General features: G+C 37.4%; 1 protein-coding gene across 6 annotated transcripts in view; it reads left to right on the forward strand.

Annotated features, from left to right (window-relative positions):
- The window catches only part of exoc6 (exocyst complex component 6), a 74,588-nt gene that overhangs the window by 19,266 nt on the left and 40,849 nt on the right, over positions 1-14,473 (forward strand). For all 6 annotated transcript variants that reach the window (XM_040134550.1, XM_040134545.1, XM_040134547.1 and 3 more), the window contains exon 3: positions 12,751-12,922. In XM_040134550.1, the coding sequence (XP_039990484.1) occupies positions 12,751-12,922 (172 nt within the window). The remainder of the gene's footprint in view (positions 1-12,750; positions 12,923-14,473) is intronic.

The raw sequence follows: 14,473 nt of genomic DNA on the forward strand, positions 1-14,473 counted from the left end.
AGTTGAGGACATACTAGTGCAGACCAAATATGTACTGAACTCAACAAAGACACAGTTGAAAAGATTTAATGTGTTGCCGTGTCAAATTACTGTTTATGCATACCAAACATTTCCTGCTGCTGCTTCTGCTTCAAATTAAAGGCTTCCCACCAGTGGGTGAATTTCAGGGAGGCTTTTATTGTGAAGAAAATACAGGAAATATAACGATAATTGTCATCAAGGTTAGTGCCAGCAGCTATTGGTAAACAAGACAAGGCTGAATTCAAACAGACATTTGACCTGTGTTAAAACTATTTAAGGGGCTGTGTTAGGGTTGGGCAGTGTATGGACTTTTTAAGGTATAAAAATATATTTTCAAACGAGATATAGGATGACAGAGTACTGTTTATATTGATATAGGTTGATGTTGCATTACATAACCCGTTTCTTCTGTAGAGCCATGACATTTTTTTTGCATCTCCACACAAACCTGGCCCCACTCGCTCACATGTTCTCCTGCAGCATGGAAGGAGTCACAGTGCCGGTCCATGCTGTCAAAGAAAATTGTAATTGTACAGTCGCAAGAAAAAGTTTGGGCACCCCAGGTCAAAAATTCTTTTACTGTGATTAGTTAAGTGAGTAGAAGATGAACTGATCTCATAAGGCATACCGTTAAAGGTGAAACATCAACAAAAATTAATTAGCTTTTTAAGGCTGTGGCTTGTTCACAATCATGGTTAGGAAATGCCAGGTCAAGCAAATTTCAAAGCTTTAAAAAATACTCAGACTCCCCAAACCTTATCCCAACAATTAGCCGCCATGGGCTCCTCAAAGCAGCTGCTTAGCACTTTGAAAATTAAAATAATTGATGTCAACAGGAATGGTGGAGGTCAAGTTGAGGTCTGGAAAACGAAGAAAACTTTCCGAGAGAACTATGACTCTCTTAAGGTAGCCAAATGCCTCATCATCTAATTAGTGACGCGCATGAATGGATGAACGAGATTCCCACTGTCCCTACCTACTATCTAGCGAAACCACAGTCACGTAGGATTGCTAGAGAGGCAAACTAAAACCCTGTTTGACTGCAAAAGACCTTTAGGAAGAATTAGCAGACTTTTGAGTGGTGGTGCACTGTTCTGCTGTGCAGCGACATCTGCACAAATATGACCTTCACTGAAGAGTCATCAGAAGAAAACCTTTCCTGCGTCCTCACCACAAAATTAAGCATCAGAAGTTTGCAAAGGAGCATCTAAACAAGCCTGATGCCTTTTGGAAAGGCGTCCTGTGGACTGATGAAGTTGAAATAGAACTTTTTTGCCACAATGAGCAAAGGTATGTGGTATGTATGTATAAACAACACACCATCTTTAAAAAAAACTGAAGATGAAAAGAAAATGGCTTCTACAACAGGATAATGATCCTAAACACACCTCAAAATTTACAATAGACTACCTCAAGAGGCACAAGCTGAAGGTTTTGCCATGGCCCTAACAGTCACCTGACCTAAACAACATTGAAAATCTGTGGATATACCTCAGAAGAGCAATGCATGCCAGACCAAGACCAAGTCCAAGAATCTCACAGAACTAGAAGCCTTATGCAAGGAAGAATGGATGAAAATCCCCCAAACAAGAACTGAAAGACTCTTACCTGCTACAAAAAGTGTTTACAAGCTGTGATACCTGCCAAAGGGGGTGTTACTAAGTACTGACCATGCATGGTGCCAAAACTTGGTTCGGGCCCTTTTCCTTTTCTTTTTTTTGTTATTTTGAAACTCTAACAGATGGAAATAAAAAACTAATCATGCTTAAAATATGAAAGAAATGTTGCATATTTTGCCTTTTGGAGATCATGTCATCTTTTAGTTGCTTAGCTAGTCACAGTAACAGAAGTTTTGACGAAGGGGAGCCAAACTTTTTCATACGACTGTACTCTATTTTAATCAGTTTGTTACTGTTGGTGAAAACAACTGGAGGAGCATTCTCACAGATATCGGCATTTCCCATACATAGACTCGACTTGGGCGGCCTGCCCAGGTAAATAAAATCAATTTAGAATGACTTGTTTCACTCTTTTCATACCAACTTGGCTACTCACCTGTCTGAGTTGCATGCACTGAAGTAACTGAGTGGAGACTAGAGGCTTCTTTACAAGCAGCTGCCTAGCAAGTGTCTACCAAACCTGCATGTGAAGGGTTTTGGGAAAACCTGTAAATTGTAAAGTCTGCATGTGAAGCTTTATAGGACATCTGGATAGTTAAGGTACAGAAAATAACCTGGGTTACACTCTCCCCCTCTAAACTGCATGAGTCCTCTGCATGCACATCGGTCACACGCTGCGCCACCAACCACCACAAGTAAATTTGGAAAACACTGGATAATTATTCATTTACATGTTTTGCAGCTGTATATTTTCAAACAGGGAAGGAAACACTGTCTTTGCCTTTTATTTTGATAATGTTTATTTTGATTAAAGCGCTTGTGGCATCTCACATGTGGCTTTGACTTACAAATGTTCCTTACTTCATATAAAATACAGAGATATTTATTCTGTCGCCATTCAGCCCAGAAATACCAAATATGATTTTTGGTCCATATTGCACAGCCCTAGACTGCATTGATTGGGGTGTGTTGATGGTGAAATACGAACCGGGAAGTCCAGTTGGAGGCACGGACTTGCTTGCACACCTAAGTGTATGTGATTGGCCACCGCAGCACCTTGCATTTGTATGTTAGCATGACAATATTAACATACAGATACTAAGCAAGTATAATGTTTATCCTGTTTATTATGTTAACATACTAATAGTTGCTAATTAGCTCTAAACACAAAGTTTGAGGCTGATTGGGAATTTAATTCGTTTTGCACAAAGTTATTACTGGACAACTTAGAATATAGAACAGATGATGGGGCCAGAGGAAAAGTCAGAGGATCACCAAAGTCATTACAATTTAGCCTATGGGCACTAGGGATATCTGTATTAAAAGCCATGGCAATCCATTAAATAGTTGTTGAGATATGACAGTCTGGTACAGAGTGATGAACTGAGAGACTGACATTGCCCTGCTGCTAGCATTGCTAAAAATGATTTTAGCAGTTGATACAACGAAATTTCAGAGTCTTCATTAGCTGATTAAGGGAGTTACTTGTTACAGGTGCTTACTGCAGTTGGCTCACCACCAAACCTCCAACATTTCACCAAGATAAACATGGATTTTTACTTTGTAATTCAGTCATGTTGAACAGCATTGTGCAGTCAACACATCATGAGCTCTGATTTTGTGGGTAATATTGTCAGGAGTACCTGAACAAAGTGATCAACATGTGTAATGAAAGCATTATAGAAGAGCATAGTCACTCACTCATCCATAGTGAATCCGTATAAAAAAATTGGCTGCAGTCAGAAATCCTCCTTTTTTCCTCAAACTATCATTATTCAGTCCCTCCAGTATGTCGCGATGTCATGATTGCAACAACTAACGCAAATTGAGCCAATCAATGTGAATTGTGCGCGACCATGCAACTTTGTCCAGTCGCCGAAACTTTCCCACTAATTTGACCAATCATTGAAGTTTCCTGTGATTTAGCAGTCCCCTGTGCCAAATATTGAGCCATACACATGTTCGTCACTTACCAACTTCCTTGTTTCTGGTTGTGAAGATGCAGACGTGTGACACGAATGTCTCACATTTACTCAGAATTACTGTTAAAGACTGTGCAGGGCAATTCCCTGATGTTCTGCAGAAAAGCAGGGGTAAATTGTTTTGTACCGTGGGCAATGTTGTGGTGGAACACAAACGAAAGTCTTCTGACAAACTTTTCTAAAGCAAAAGACACCCGGAGAATGGCTTAAATGTGTGGACAACAGACAAGTCCAGTCACCACAACAGAGGCTGTTGCATCTAGATCTATTGCAAGTGCTGAAAGAATCAAGGTGAGTTAGATTAATAATGCAGGGTTAGTGGTAATGTTATTGTAGTTTAATTCACAAACTGATAGAGACGTGCTTTATCACACACACGTTTGTGTGTGAGGGAGAGAGATAAAGAAAATTGTTTAGGAATAAAAAGTCTAAAATAAAATGTTTAAACATAGTGTGAAAGCTTTATTTAAAATATCAAGTTGGATGTGATTTTTAATGAAATATATATATGTAGGCTGCAATAAACCAAAAAAAGCCTGCGAAATCCTGGAAGACCTTATTATTCATTTTTATCTGACTGTAATGCTCCTTTAAACATTCTCCTTCATATAAAAGGCAGTCTTTATAGAATCTTTGTGAAATTAATTTGCCAGACAAGATATTTTTTTTAGAGAACTGGAGGTAAATGTCACACATTTACCTTGAATTCTTAATATTTGCCTTCTTTATATAAAGAAATTAATAAGCAACTGCTCATGCAAAAACATAATCTATTCATTATCCAATCTTGATTTTATTAAAATATAAATACATTTTAAAGGCTTTTGATTTTTTTTATAAGAGAACTATATCATATCCTGAATGAAATGTACTGTATATAATCAGAATAAATGGTAGTAGAGTAGTGATAACAGACTCTATGTTTAAAAAAAATTAATTAATTTAAAAAAAAAAAAAGTCTAAAAAGGGTGAATTTTAAGTCATGCTACTGGCATGGCTCTAGGGCTGGCAATGTCGGTGTGTCGGTCAGTTGGTCTGCTGCTTTGGTCCAGACTGAAGTATCTCTGTAATCTGCCTGTTACAGATGCCTCCTAAATAACAATAAATTGTTAGTCTTTAAATGACAGAATCTCATCCTGTTCCTTATATATGACAGGGTTCATAAAACTCAGTGGCAACACCCAGATGTCTTGCCTAAGGTGTAATGTGCTGGGATAGTGTGCTAAGCTGTAGGCACAGTTTCCCTCTTTTCCCTTTTGAATCAATAATTAGGACTTCTGTTTTCTCCTGGTTGACTTTAAGTAAATGTTAGGTCATAAATCCACAAATGAAGAGATTATCAGAATCACAAAATAACCCTATTAATTTACATAAAGAGCATACTATTTATCAACAATTTTTGAATGTAGCATTTCACTGCTTTAGCTTCACTAGATGGAGCTGTTACTCCAGGTGAAATGAATGGTGATGTCAGTAGTGTAGGCCATGGGCTCAGAATTTGTCAGTCTGGAATCCTCATTCATAATTTTCTAACCCTTCCCATATCAGTAGTATATTAAAATTAAAGGTTAATATTGTCATGTTTTTATTTTGTATCCCTGGTGTTAAATCAGCTCTATGGCTTTAGAGTGAGGTCTTTTGTCCATCTTTGTGCCCAAATGTGATCCATTTATTCTGAAGGCTTGTTGGTGAATGCACAGTCCAAGAGTCACTGTCTGCTCAAAGACACATGTATAGTAAATATACACACTGGACACTTCTCACATTATGTCCCTGCTACAGTCTTTCAACCTTTACTGAAAACAAATAAAAACTCAAAACAGTTCAATAACCTGTATATTACTTGCATATGAACAAAAAAGAGGAAAAAACAGTCAAAGATGTATAGTATATTCAAGTAATTTTATTAAGTAGTCTAATTATGCAATCAAAATTAATCAAAACTTCTTTCTTTGCTTACACTACAGAAATCCTAAGAATAATTCATTATTCATTCATTGTTTAATGTCCAGTAGTGATATAAAGCTGGGTTCTTTACAGTAATGTGCAAACAATTGGCCACATGGACCTCTCTGTGGACCTACCCACTACTGCAGTGTAGTATTGGTTCTAAGTGTTTTTGCAGTGCTGTTTTTCATTATCCACCAATAATGAGTGATTGTGACTTTCAGTATGACAGGTCAGACATACAGTACCAATCACAAATTGTCTTAAGGAGGTGTTGGCCATGTGTTATGGCATGTTGTGTGTGCACATTGAAAGGGGGCATCTGGTATAGTTATTTGTAGTGTGAGTTTTACCTGAACAGTCATAGATAATGAACTCAAAACCAAAGGCTTAATGTGTGCACAGAGATGGTTGTTGTTGATTCCTGATGGCCAGTAGTGAGTCATGCTTTAAAACCTTACAACAACAAAAGGAAGTTTAAACTGAAGACATGGTAAGGCCTTCTCTGTACAATGAGATGCAGCAAAGAATTTGGTCCTTAAATTTTACTATTACCGATAGGAATTATAGTCAGAACAAGTTTAAAGTTCAATGGTTTATGCTTATTTTTACCTGTGCTGTATACAGTATAGTTATTATTAGAGGGGCATTGTTACTATGACTGAAGACATCAAAAATATTCCACTCTTATACAATGCTTTTGTGAGATAGGATGGGCAAAGGTAGCTGTTTTCTTTTCTACATAATTGACACAAGGGTGTTTGGGATGTTTTAATCAGATTATCCAAACAATACCATAATTTTGACCCCTTCTGTTATGGTGTAAACCAAGCAGATACCGCCAAACCCTTTAGGGGCATTTAGACTAATTTGAAACCCGAAATAAGTAAGTCATTAAAAGGAGATTCTCTGTCAAAAGGGGAAAACAGTTATGGAATGGATTAAGTATGACTTTTTTAACCTTCTTTCTCATCCTGCTCATTTTTACCCTTTCATCGAACTGTTCCTTTGTGTTAAAGGCAAGCTCCCCTTTTTTGAGCGACATTTCACAGAGCAGGTACTTTTCTTTCCTCATCTCCTGCACTGTCTTGTTCCAAACTGTTCTCTTCAACCCAGCTTCGCTTCTTGGAAATACAGTCCTATGGTGATAGACAGAGACACAACATGTACACTTATCTATACAAATGAGTCTATAGTACTGTTTAAAACACTCCTTCAATTAATTATGATGATAATAAATTCTCTGACTATTCAAACCTTGTGGTAACACTCAATGGCCATGGGCTTTCTCTAAGCAACTGACTAAGGATCTAAAATCAAGCTAACTGATGCTACAAAGCATGGGAGGCTATAAAAATATATCAAAGTGCTTTCGCCATAAGATTTCCACTGTCTAAACTGTGGACTCAAGAAATGGCAGTTAAAGGGAACTGTGGAAGACAAGCCAAGATCTGGAAGACCACGAAAACTCAAGATAAAAGTGCAAGTCTGCTGGGCACAGAGGCACAGCCAGGACCTGAAGGAAGGTTTAGCTGACACAGGAGTGGTGGTGCACTGTTCTACTGTGCAGCGTTGATGCACAAACATGAAAGAGTCATCAGAAGGAAATCCTACCTGATACCTCATCACAAAAGTTATCATCTGAAGTCTGCAAAGCAACATCTAGATAAGCATTTGTTAACTGTTAACCTTGTTAAAAGGGAAGATTGGATTGCTCTAAGTATCAGCAGATTCTGGATGCATATGTTCTACAGTCAGTCAAGAAATTGAAATGGAAAAGAGGCTGGCTTATATAAAAGGTCAGTGATCCAAAGCAGACTTCAAAATCCAACATGAACTATTTAAAAAAAAAAAAAAAAAAAAAAGGCTGAAGCTTTTGGAACAACCCCCACAGTCACTTGACTTTAAGATCACTGAAAATCTGTGGGTAGATCTTAAACATGCTGTATTTGCAAGATAGGCTAAAAAAATCTCACAGCTTGAAGTGATCTGCAGGAAGAGAGGCTTAAAATTCCTAACTCAAGAATGGAAAGACTCTTAGCTGCTACAAAAAGTGTTTGCAAGCTGTTATATCTGTCAAAGGGGAGGTACCCAAACTTTTTTTATTAAACTTTTGTATTGTTGCTGAGGCGTAAAGAAGTCAACATTAGACACCAGTGGACATAATTTGTAAATTCTGGACCTCATACAGCAGTACAACCCCTGCATTTTTGGCTGGACTTTGCATTTCACAACTAGATTGAACAACTGCTGTCCACCAGCTGGCTGGCCAAGACTGTCGGTTATGCTGCCACTGAAAGATGGGCAGTTCCAACTTTAATGGGCCAGTGTGTTGATTTCAGAGCCCTAAACTGTAAGTGTGTCACCAAAATTTTTTTCTTTGTTGCTTATTATCTACAGCCTGCACATCACTAGACATATCAGTGAACAACTGTGGTGGCAGGTTTGTGTTTACTAAAGTCAACTTTAGTAAACATTTTCTTTAGTCAACTAAAGAAAATGTTGCTAGACTGGTTGAAGAGTAAGTATGATTTCAATTGATTTGTCGCGGGGGAAAAAAATCTGCATGCTATCTCAAGTGAGTGCACTCTGCCTGGTAGCCTTATTATCCTTAATGAATTATAAATAAACACAAAAAAGTAGTATTTGCAGCATATTAAATCATTTTAGCCTAATAATTTTATACTGAAATGGTAAACACAGACTCAGAGCTGATCAGCGTGCACCTGCCCATATTCATAAGATCTCTGAAAATAGAACTGTATCAACTGATGATCCCAGCACAAGAGCTATCGAGGAATATACATTCATAGCATTAAACATGAAAGTTGACGGAGCATCCTAACATAGACAAGTTAGACTACCGTTTTTAGATGATATGCCATGTTGGTTGTTGAGCTGTGATATGTAAACTGCTGTTTGCAAAGTTTACACTCGACTTTTTGGTCATCTGTTATAAAAAAAATATCAGCCACACCGATAACTTCTTTGACATGGTGTCAATTAGTTTGGAGCCGACTCCAAGTAAACGTTTAGTAAAGGTTAAATAAGTTAGACCTAGCAGTCTCTATTAGGCTGGGTAAGTTCAGCTTTGTAAAAATCAGAGTGTTTTCAAAACATAGTCTGTCCTCCCACTGCTAAAATTATTGGAGTAATCCTGGAAGGCTATTGAAATAGTGCTTTTCTCCGTATGATAGTGACACCAGCGATTGTCCGACCAATGAGAATGTGGTCGGACAAGAGCACATCGACCAACCAATTGACCGGGAGACTGGGACACTACATCCCAGTGTTGACACAGAACTGTATCTGCAAAGATAATAGCTTGTTAACACTAAGTTGCTAACTTGCCGGTGAGTTTCATATGTTTATAAGCTCCTGTCAGTCTTTTCACATTGTAAAATAGAGGCCAATCTTCCCCCTTTTGTTCATCCGCCCACCAACAGCAGCCGAAGCTGCTGGTTAGCATGTAGCTATTGATATTGCCAACAGGGTAACGTTAGCTCTGATCCAGGAGTCTCATCCTAACTGTACCGGCCCTGTTTAGAAATAACAATTTAGGAGTAACATTACAGCGCTGTGGGAGCATGAAACCTCTGGTGGTTAATTTTAGGCTGTCTATATGAATATGTAAAGTGGCTAACGACATGTTGCTGTTGATTCAATTAATTCTGGTGTGCTGCTGCTGATCCAACTTTACTGCCATAACATTTAACTACTTAAAAACCTGTCTTTCATGTTTCTTTGTCAGATAACACTGTCCAGGTGCATATACTGATTCTTACTGCTATAGTGTCATTTCTGAAACAATAGTGGTGTAGCATTAGCACATTTTCATTAGTGATTGATATGAAGAATTTTTAGCTCAACCCATTTAAACATTAGACATTAGATGTGCCCCCACTTTTTCTTACATTGTCACCACACCCTGCTGCCCTGTTAAGTTGTTTCTCACAACTTAATAGTGCAGTATGTGTTAAAGTGAACTGTGTTCACAGAATGTGCGAACTGATTAATGTATTGATAAGATCTTTGTTTTTTAAAAGAGGCTATAGCTTGTGAAAATAAAGCTAATTTTTCCTCCTTACAGTACATCATAGCAGGATCCCTGAACAGCACTACAGCATGTTACCAGCATGTATAATGCCAGTCAGATTATTTGAGTGACCTGATGAAGTTCGTGTTTGATGAGGTGTTGGACTGACCAGACACTCCTCACAGTGTGAGAGACCATAAGAGGGGGAAGTTATTGCTGAGCGGGTTTCATGCTTTTGTCAAGTAAACGGCCTGAAGAAAACAAAGCAGCCAGCATCATCAATAAAGTCTTTGGGTATCCACTGGAAGACATATCAGGATGACCACTCTGACTTTCTGCACTGAGAGCTCCAGCTCCAGATGACACAGATTCAGTTTATATGAAAACCTTTACCCACTTGGAGGACATGGACCAGACAGTGTACATAAAAGTTATGGCTTTGGATACTTAGTTTAACTTAAATATGTCCAATTTGTATTTTCATTTCATTTGTTATAAATAAAATGCTTTATTATTAATAAAGGTTTTGTCAATTTTCAAATTTAGTAGTAAGTTAATCAGTAAGGGTCCTATGGTATTACAGAAATGTATAATTTTCTTTCACAAGGCTTTTTGTAATTACACTCTTTAAAGAGGTGATTTGAAAGGCTTTATTTGATTTCAGGCATGTAGAAAAGATCAAAAAAACACAATTTAACATCCCTGCTAGGAAAATGTGAAATACAATTATAGAATTATTAAATAATAATTAAATAGCTAGCTAGTAATCCTTTACTACAAGTATTAAATAGTGACTCTGTAAGAAGCACAGACATTTCTATGTTTGACAATCAAACTTTATTACAATGCCGACTGATCACAATATAACTTAGACATTATTATCTGCAGTATTTTGAAAGGATATTATGCAAATAATCTGAAGTTTTGACGAACCAAGCATAAAGAAAGCATACATTTTGCAGTGATATACATAAGAATATAAGTACATTAGGAAGTAAGTTTGTAAGATCAGCAATGCCACATTCAGTTATGTTGACATGGGCAATATTTTGGACTCTTAATAATTAAAATGATCACAATAAAGGGAAAATGTAGCAAAATTATGAGTTTAAATTTAGTAATAGTTATATTACGACAAGATTAATAACCGATGGAATAACAATGCAATGAAAGCAGTTGGAGTACTTTGTTCTCAAAGGAAGGCTTCAAATATTATTACAGCAAGAGCAACAATTATGACCATTTATTGAAATATAAAAGGGGTTTATTACACACTAAAAGCATCAACCATACAACCAAAACTACTGACTGAATAATGAATGATAAATCCTCGCTAGATTGGTGAGACTATACAGTATACAGGTGTGGTTGTAAGACAGAAAGAGAGGGAGAGAGAAGCTGTGGTTGAGTATCTGTGCAAAGAGGGAATGAGAACCTGTGAGTCGGTGAGCAGGCAAAGGATTATGAAGGCAGGAAGCATAAGATTACAACCAAGTCTCTAAACTAATCTTTTTAAACTAGCTCGCTCCTAACACTGAGATCACAGTGTGTGAGAGCGCTTGCTCTCTCTCTGTTTTATTTCAACTTAACTATCTGAGTTGAAACAAAACTTTACATTGAGCATTGAATCAGACTAAAACACTAAACACTAAAAATGAATTAAAAATAAAAACTACTAAGCGTCCAGCATTGTTATGCAAACATATAGCATCTATTATCACACAATCTTGTAACTAACCTCCGTAGGTCATTTCTCACAGATGTATTTGTAAAAACAAACATAAAACTAGAGTGTATGTTTATAGTTCGGAGAGTTTATACATAAATACTAACCTAACATTATGTGACAGAAAAACATAAATAGCAGTATTTATATGAAGAAAATGTCAGGGAAACCTGTCATCTTGGTTGCCAATATTGATCATTTCTTGCTGACTGAGTCAAACACCTGTTCGAACATATGCAGTTGTTTAGTGTGTGGTTTATAAGCAGTTATTGTGATGATATTCACAATAGAAATGGTCTTCACATTCTAGTTTAGATGGTGGATGCAGAAGACCAGAAACATGGCTTGGAGTTGTTGGGTGGTTTCTGCTCAGGGTTCTGGGAGCTGACAAATCAGAGAGGACTGAGCTTTTCTGGAGGGCGGCCTTAAAGAGACAGGAGCTAAAATGGATTGCTTCAGACAGAGGACTTAAAAGAGGTGCTGCAGAAATGAACAGTACAAGAAAAATTATGTGTTTTATTATCATTAAAGCAGGTAAACATTTCCTAGCAGACCCCTGATATAAAAATAGGATGAACCTGAAAATGAGCATAATATGGTCCCTTTAAGTTACTGTTCTCTTGTCTTGAGTCCACGACAAAGAAAACATTTATGTCTCTCTTCAGTAGATTTCAATTGATTGTATAAGTGGTTGGCACACATACGCCTGGGGCCAAAGCTGCCCCCAACAACAGCAGTACTTAGCCATGTTAGATCATCAATCTCCCTGCATGTACTTCTGTTATCATGTTTCAGTGATTAAAATCTTCATAACTGTATTGTAACAGTACTGTCTTTTGTGAAGAATAGCCACACTTTTGAGAAGTTGCTTCAGGGATACTAGAGAGATACAGATTGGAAAGTTAGTCTTGCAGCCAAATTGTTACAGTGGCCAGTGGGGTACTACAACAACAAAAGCTCCTGTGGCCCAGAAAGCTTTTACCATTTATACTGCCATTATAAAAGAGACATCTGTAAAATAGTTGAAATGGAACCTTAAATTGTAAACAAAGTCAGTTATTACTCTTGCATTATAACTGCTTAAACAAGATTTCAAGCGATGATAATATTTGTAAAGAGCCAGAGCTTAGAAAGGCTATTTTTTTAATGAAAAACCTTCAACCTTCATATTGTAAATACAATACACCATAACACATATGGACCAACCTGGATCACATGCCGCAGTACCCCATGCAAAAGTGTGTCAGCTTTTCCAGGCGGCAGTTGGACATGCAAAGTGACATATGAGCAAATCCTTTTCATTCTAACAGTTGTTCTGACAGTTGTTTCCTCCATTTTGCCATCTTTCCCTTCCTGCTTTATCTCCCTTTTTTCCTGTTCCTAATTCTCTCGTGTGTTCACCTCGTTTGTGTCTTTCAGGTCTATTTACGATGACCAGCCCAATGCCCATAAGCGGTTCATGGAAAAGCTGGATGCCAGGATAAGGAACCATGACCGTGAGATTGAAAAGATGTGCAATTTCCACCATCAAGGCTTTGTGGATGCCATTACAGAGCTCCTCAAAGTCCGTGCTGATGCAGAGAAGCTGATGGTAAGAAATGACTGTAAAGAGGACTACAGGCCACAAGAGATGATAACATTACGGTTTGGTCTGTAACCCACATTGGCTACTAAATCTCAAAATGTAGTGGCCATGTGAACTCCAACCAGCTACTAACTGGGTTGTCAGTAGAACCAAATTAAATATGGGTTTCCATCATTGGGTCTGGTAGAGTAGGTTTTCTAGAGACAGCAAGAATTTATTCAGAAATAATCCACTGCATCACTAGTCATTGCTGATACGTCCAAAAAATGTTTCTAAGAGTGTTAACTTCTTTATTTTCAAGTAAAATTGCGTTTCAAACACATTTAGAGGGCTTTTTAAAATTGTGAAACAGTATTACATTATACACATTATTATTAGCTGGTGCTTTAGCGGTGCTTTAGTGACATCGTCATCATTACAGGGTAGCCTATGAGTGCCCTGTGTGCAATCACCCCTTACATTTCAAAGATCAAAAGGTCTATTTATCATCTTGGCTTACTACAGTGCACTGCAGCACATTGTGCCGTAACTGGTGTGAATTATTGCAATTGACAAATGTATATCATCTTATATATCATTATAATACCCATATATAGTGTAAAATGTCGGAAATTTGATTTGATTTCAAATATAAAATGTTTGATTTGATATATGCAATGAAACAATATTGTATTGACAACATAGCTGTGAGATCAAATACAAATTATTTGACAGCATCATGTAAATGATTGAACTCAAACGGTGGGAAGGTCAAAATGATGAAAAGCAGATCTTTCACTTGTTGATAATACCACTGCAAAGCTATATGCATGTATTGTACATATCTTGTTTTGATCAGGCCCCTTTCCTCACAGTAACTTTATTGACTTTCATTCACTTTGTGAAAGAGAGTGATGGCTGGCTACACACAAATTACTTCCAGGTATCTGAAAATTACATTTTGCCTTCTTCAATACTAAATATATTATTGCTGTTCAATTACCATGTTTATGGTTCATTTATTAATATAGAGCAGCAATCACAGTGAGCAGAAGGTTTGTAGTGGAGATATCTCAAGAAGACAAGTCTTTCTCAACTTTCTTCATATTTTTTTCACTATCACCAATCTCCACCAGCATCAGAAACACTAGTATATCTGTGAGTGCTGTTTGCATGATGTGTAGTTACATTTTTGCAGAGGAGCATGCCAGCTGCGCTGTAGCTATAAAACATTTCCCAACATTCCTTACTCTTGGTGCAGATATTTACCTTTGCTAGTTTTCAGTTTGCATTAAAAACAAAAATTTGCTAATCAAAATCTTACAGTCACATTCTGGTGGGCAGGATATAACATAGTAAGGGCCTCTATTGTCTAATCTGCTTTGAAGTGACAGTGTGACAAGCTAATAATTTGGGAGGCATCTCTGTAGTCTATGAGTTTGCAGGATTTAGTGTCTAGAGTTAACAACCCCGGTTTGCGCTTCAGGTCCAAACAGGGCTAACCAGGTGTCTGTGAGACAAGGTATTTAATGAGAAGAGACACTGTCTCATATAATGGAAACATCATAGGTTCTACGT

This window comes from Xiphias gladius, chromosome 9 (assembly GCF_016859285.1).
Source record: "Xiphias gladius isolate SHS-SW01 ecotype Sanya breed wild chromosome 9, ASM1685928v1, whole genome shotgun sequence".
NCBI lineage: Eukaryota > Metazoa > Chordata > Actinopteri > Istiophoriformes > Xiphiidae > Xiphias > Xiphias gladius.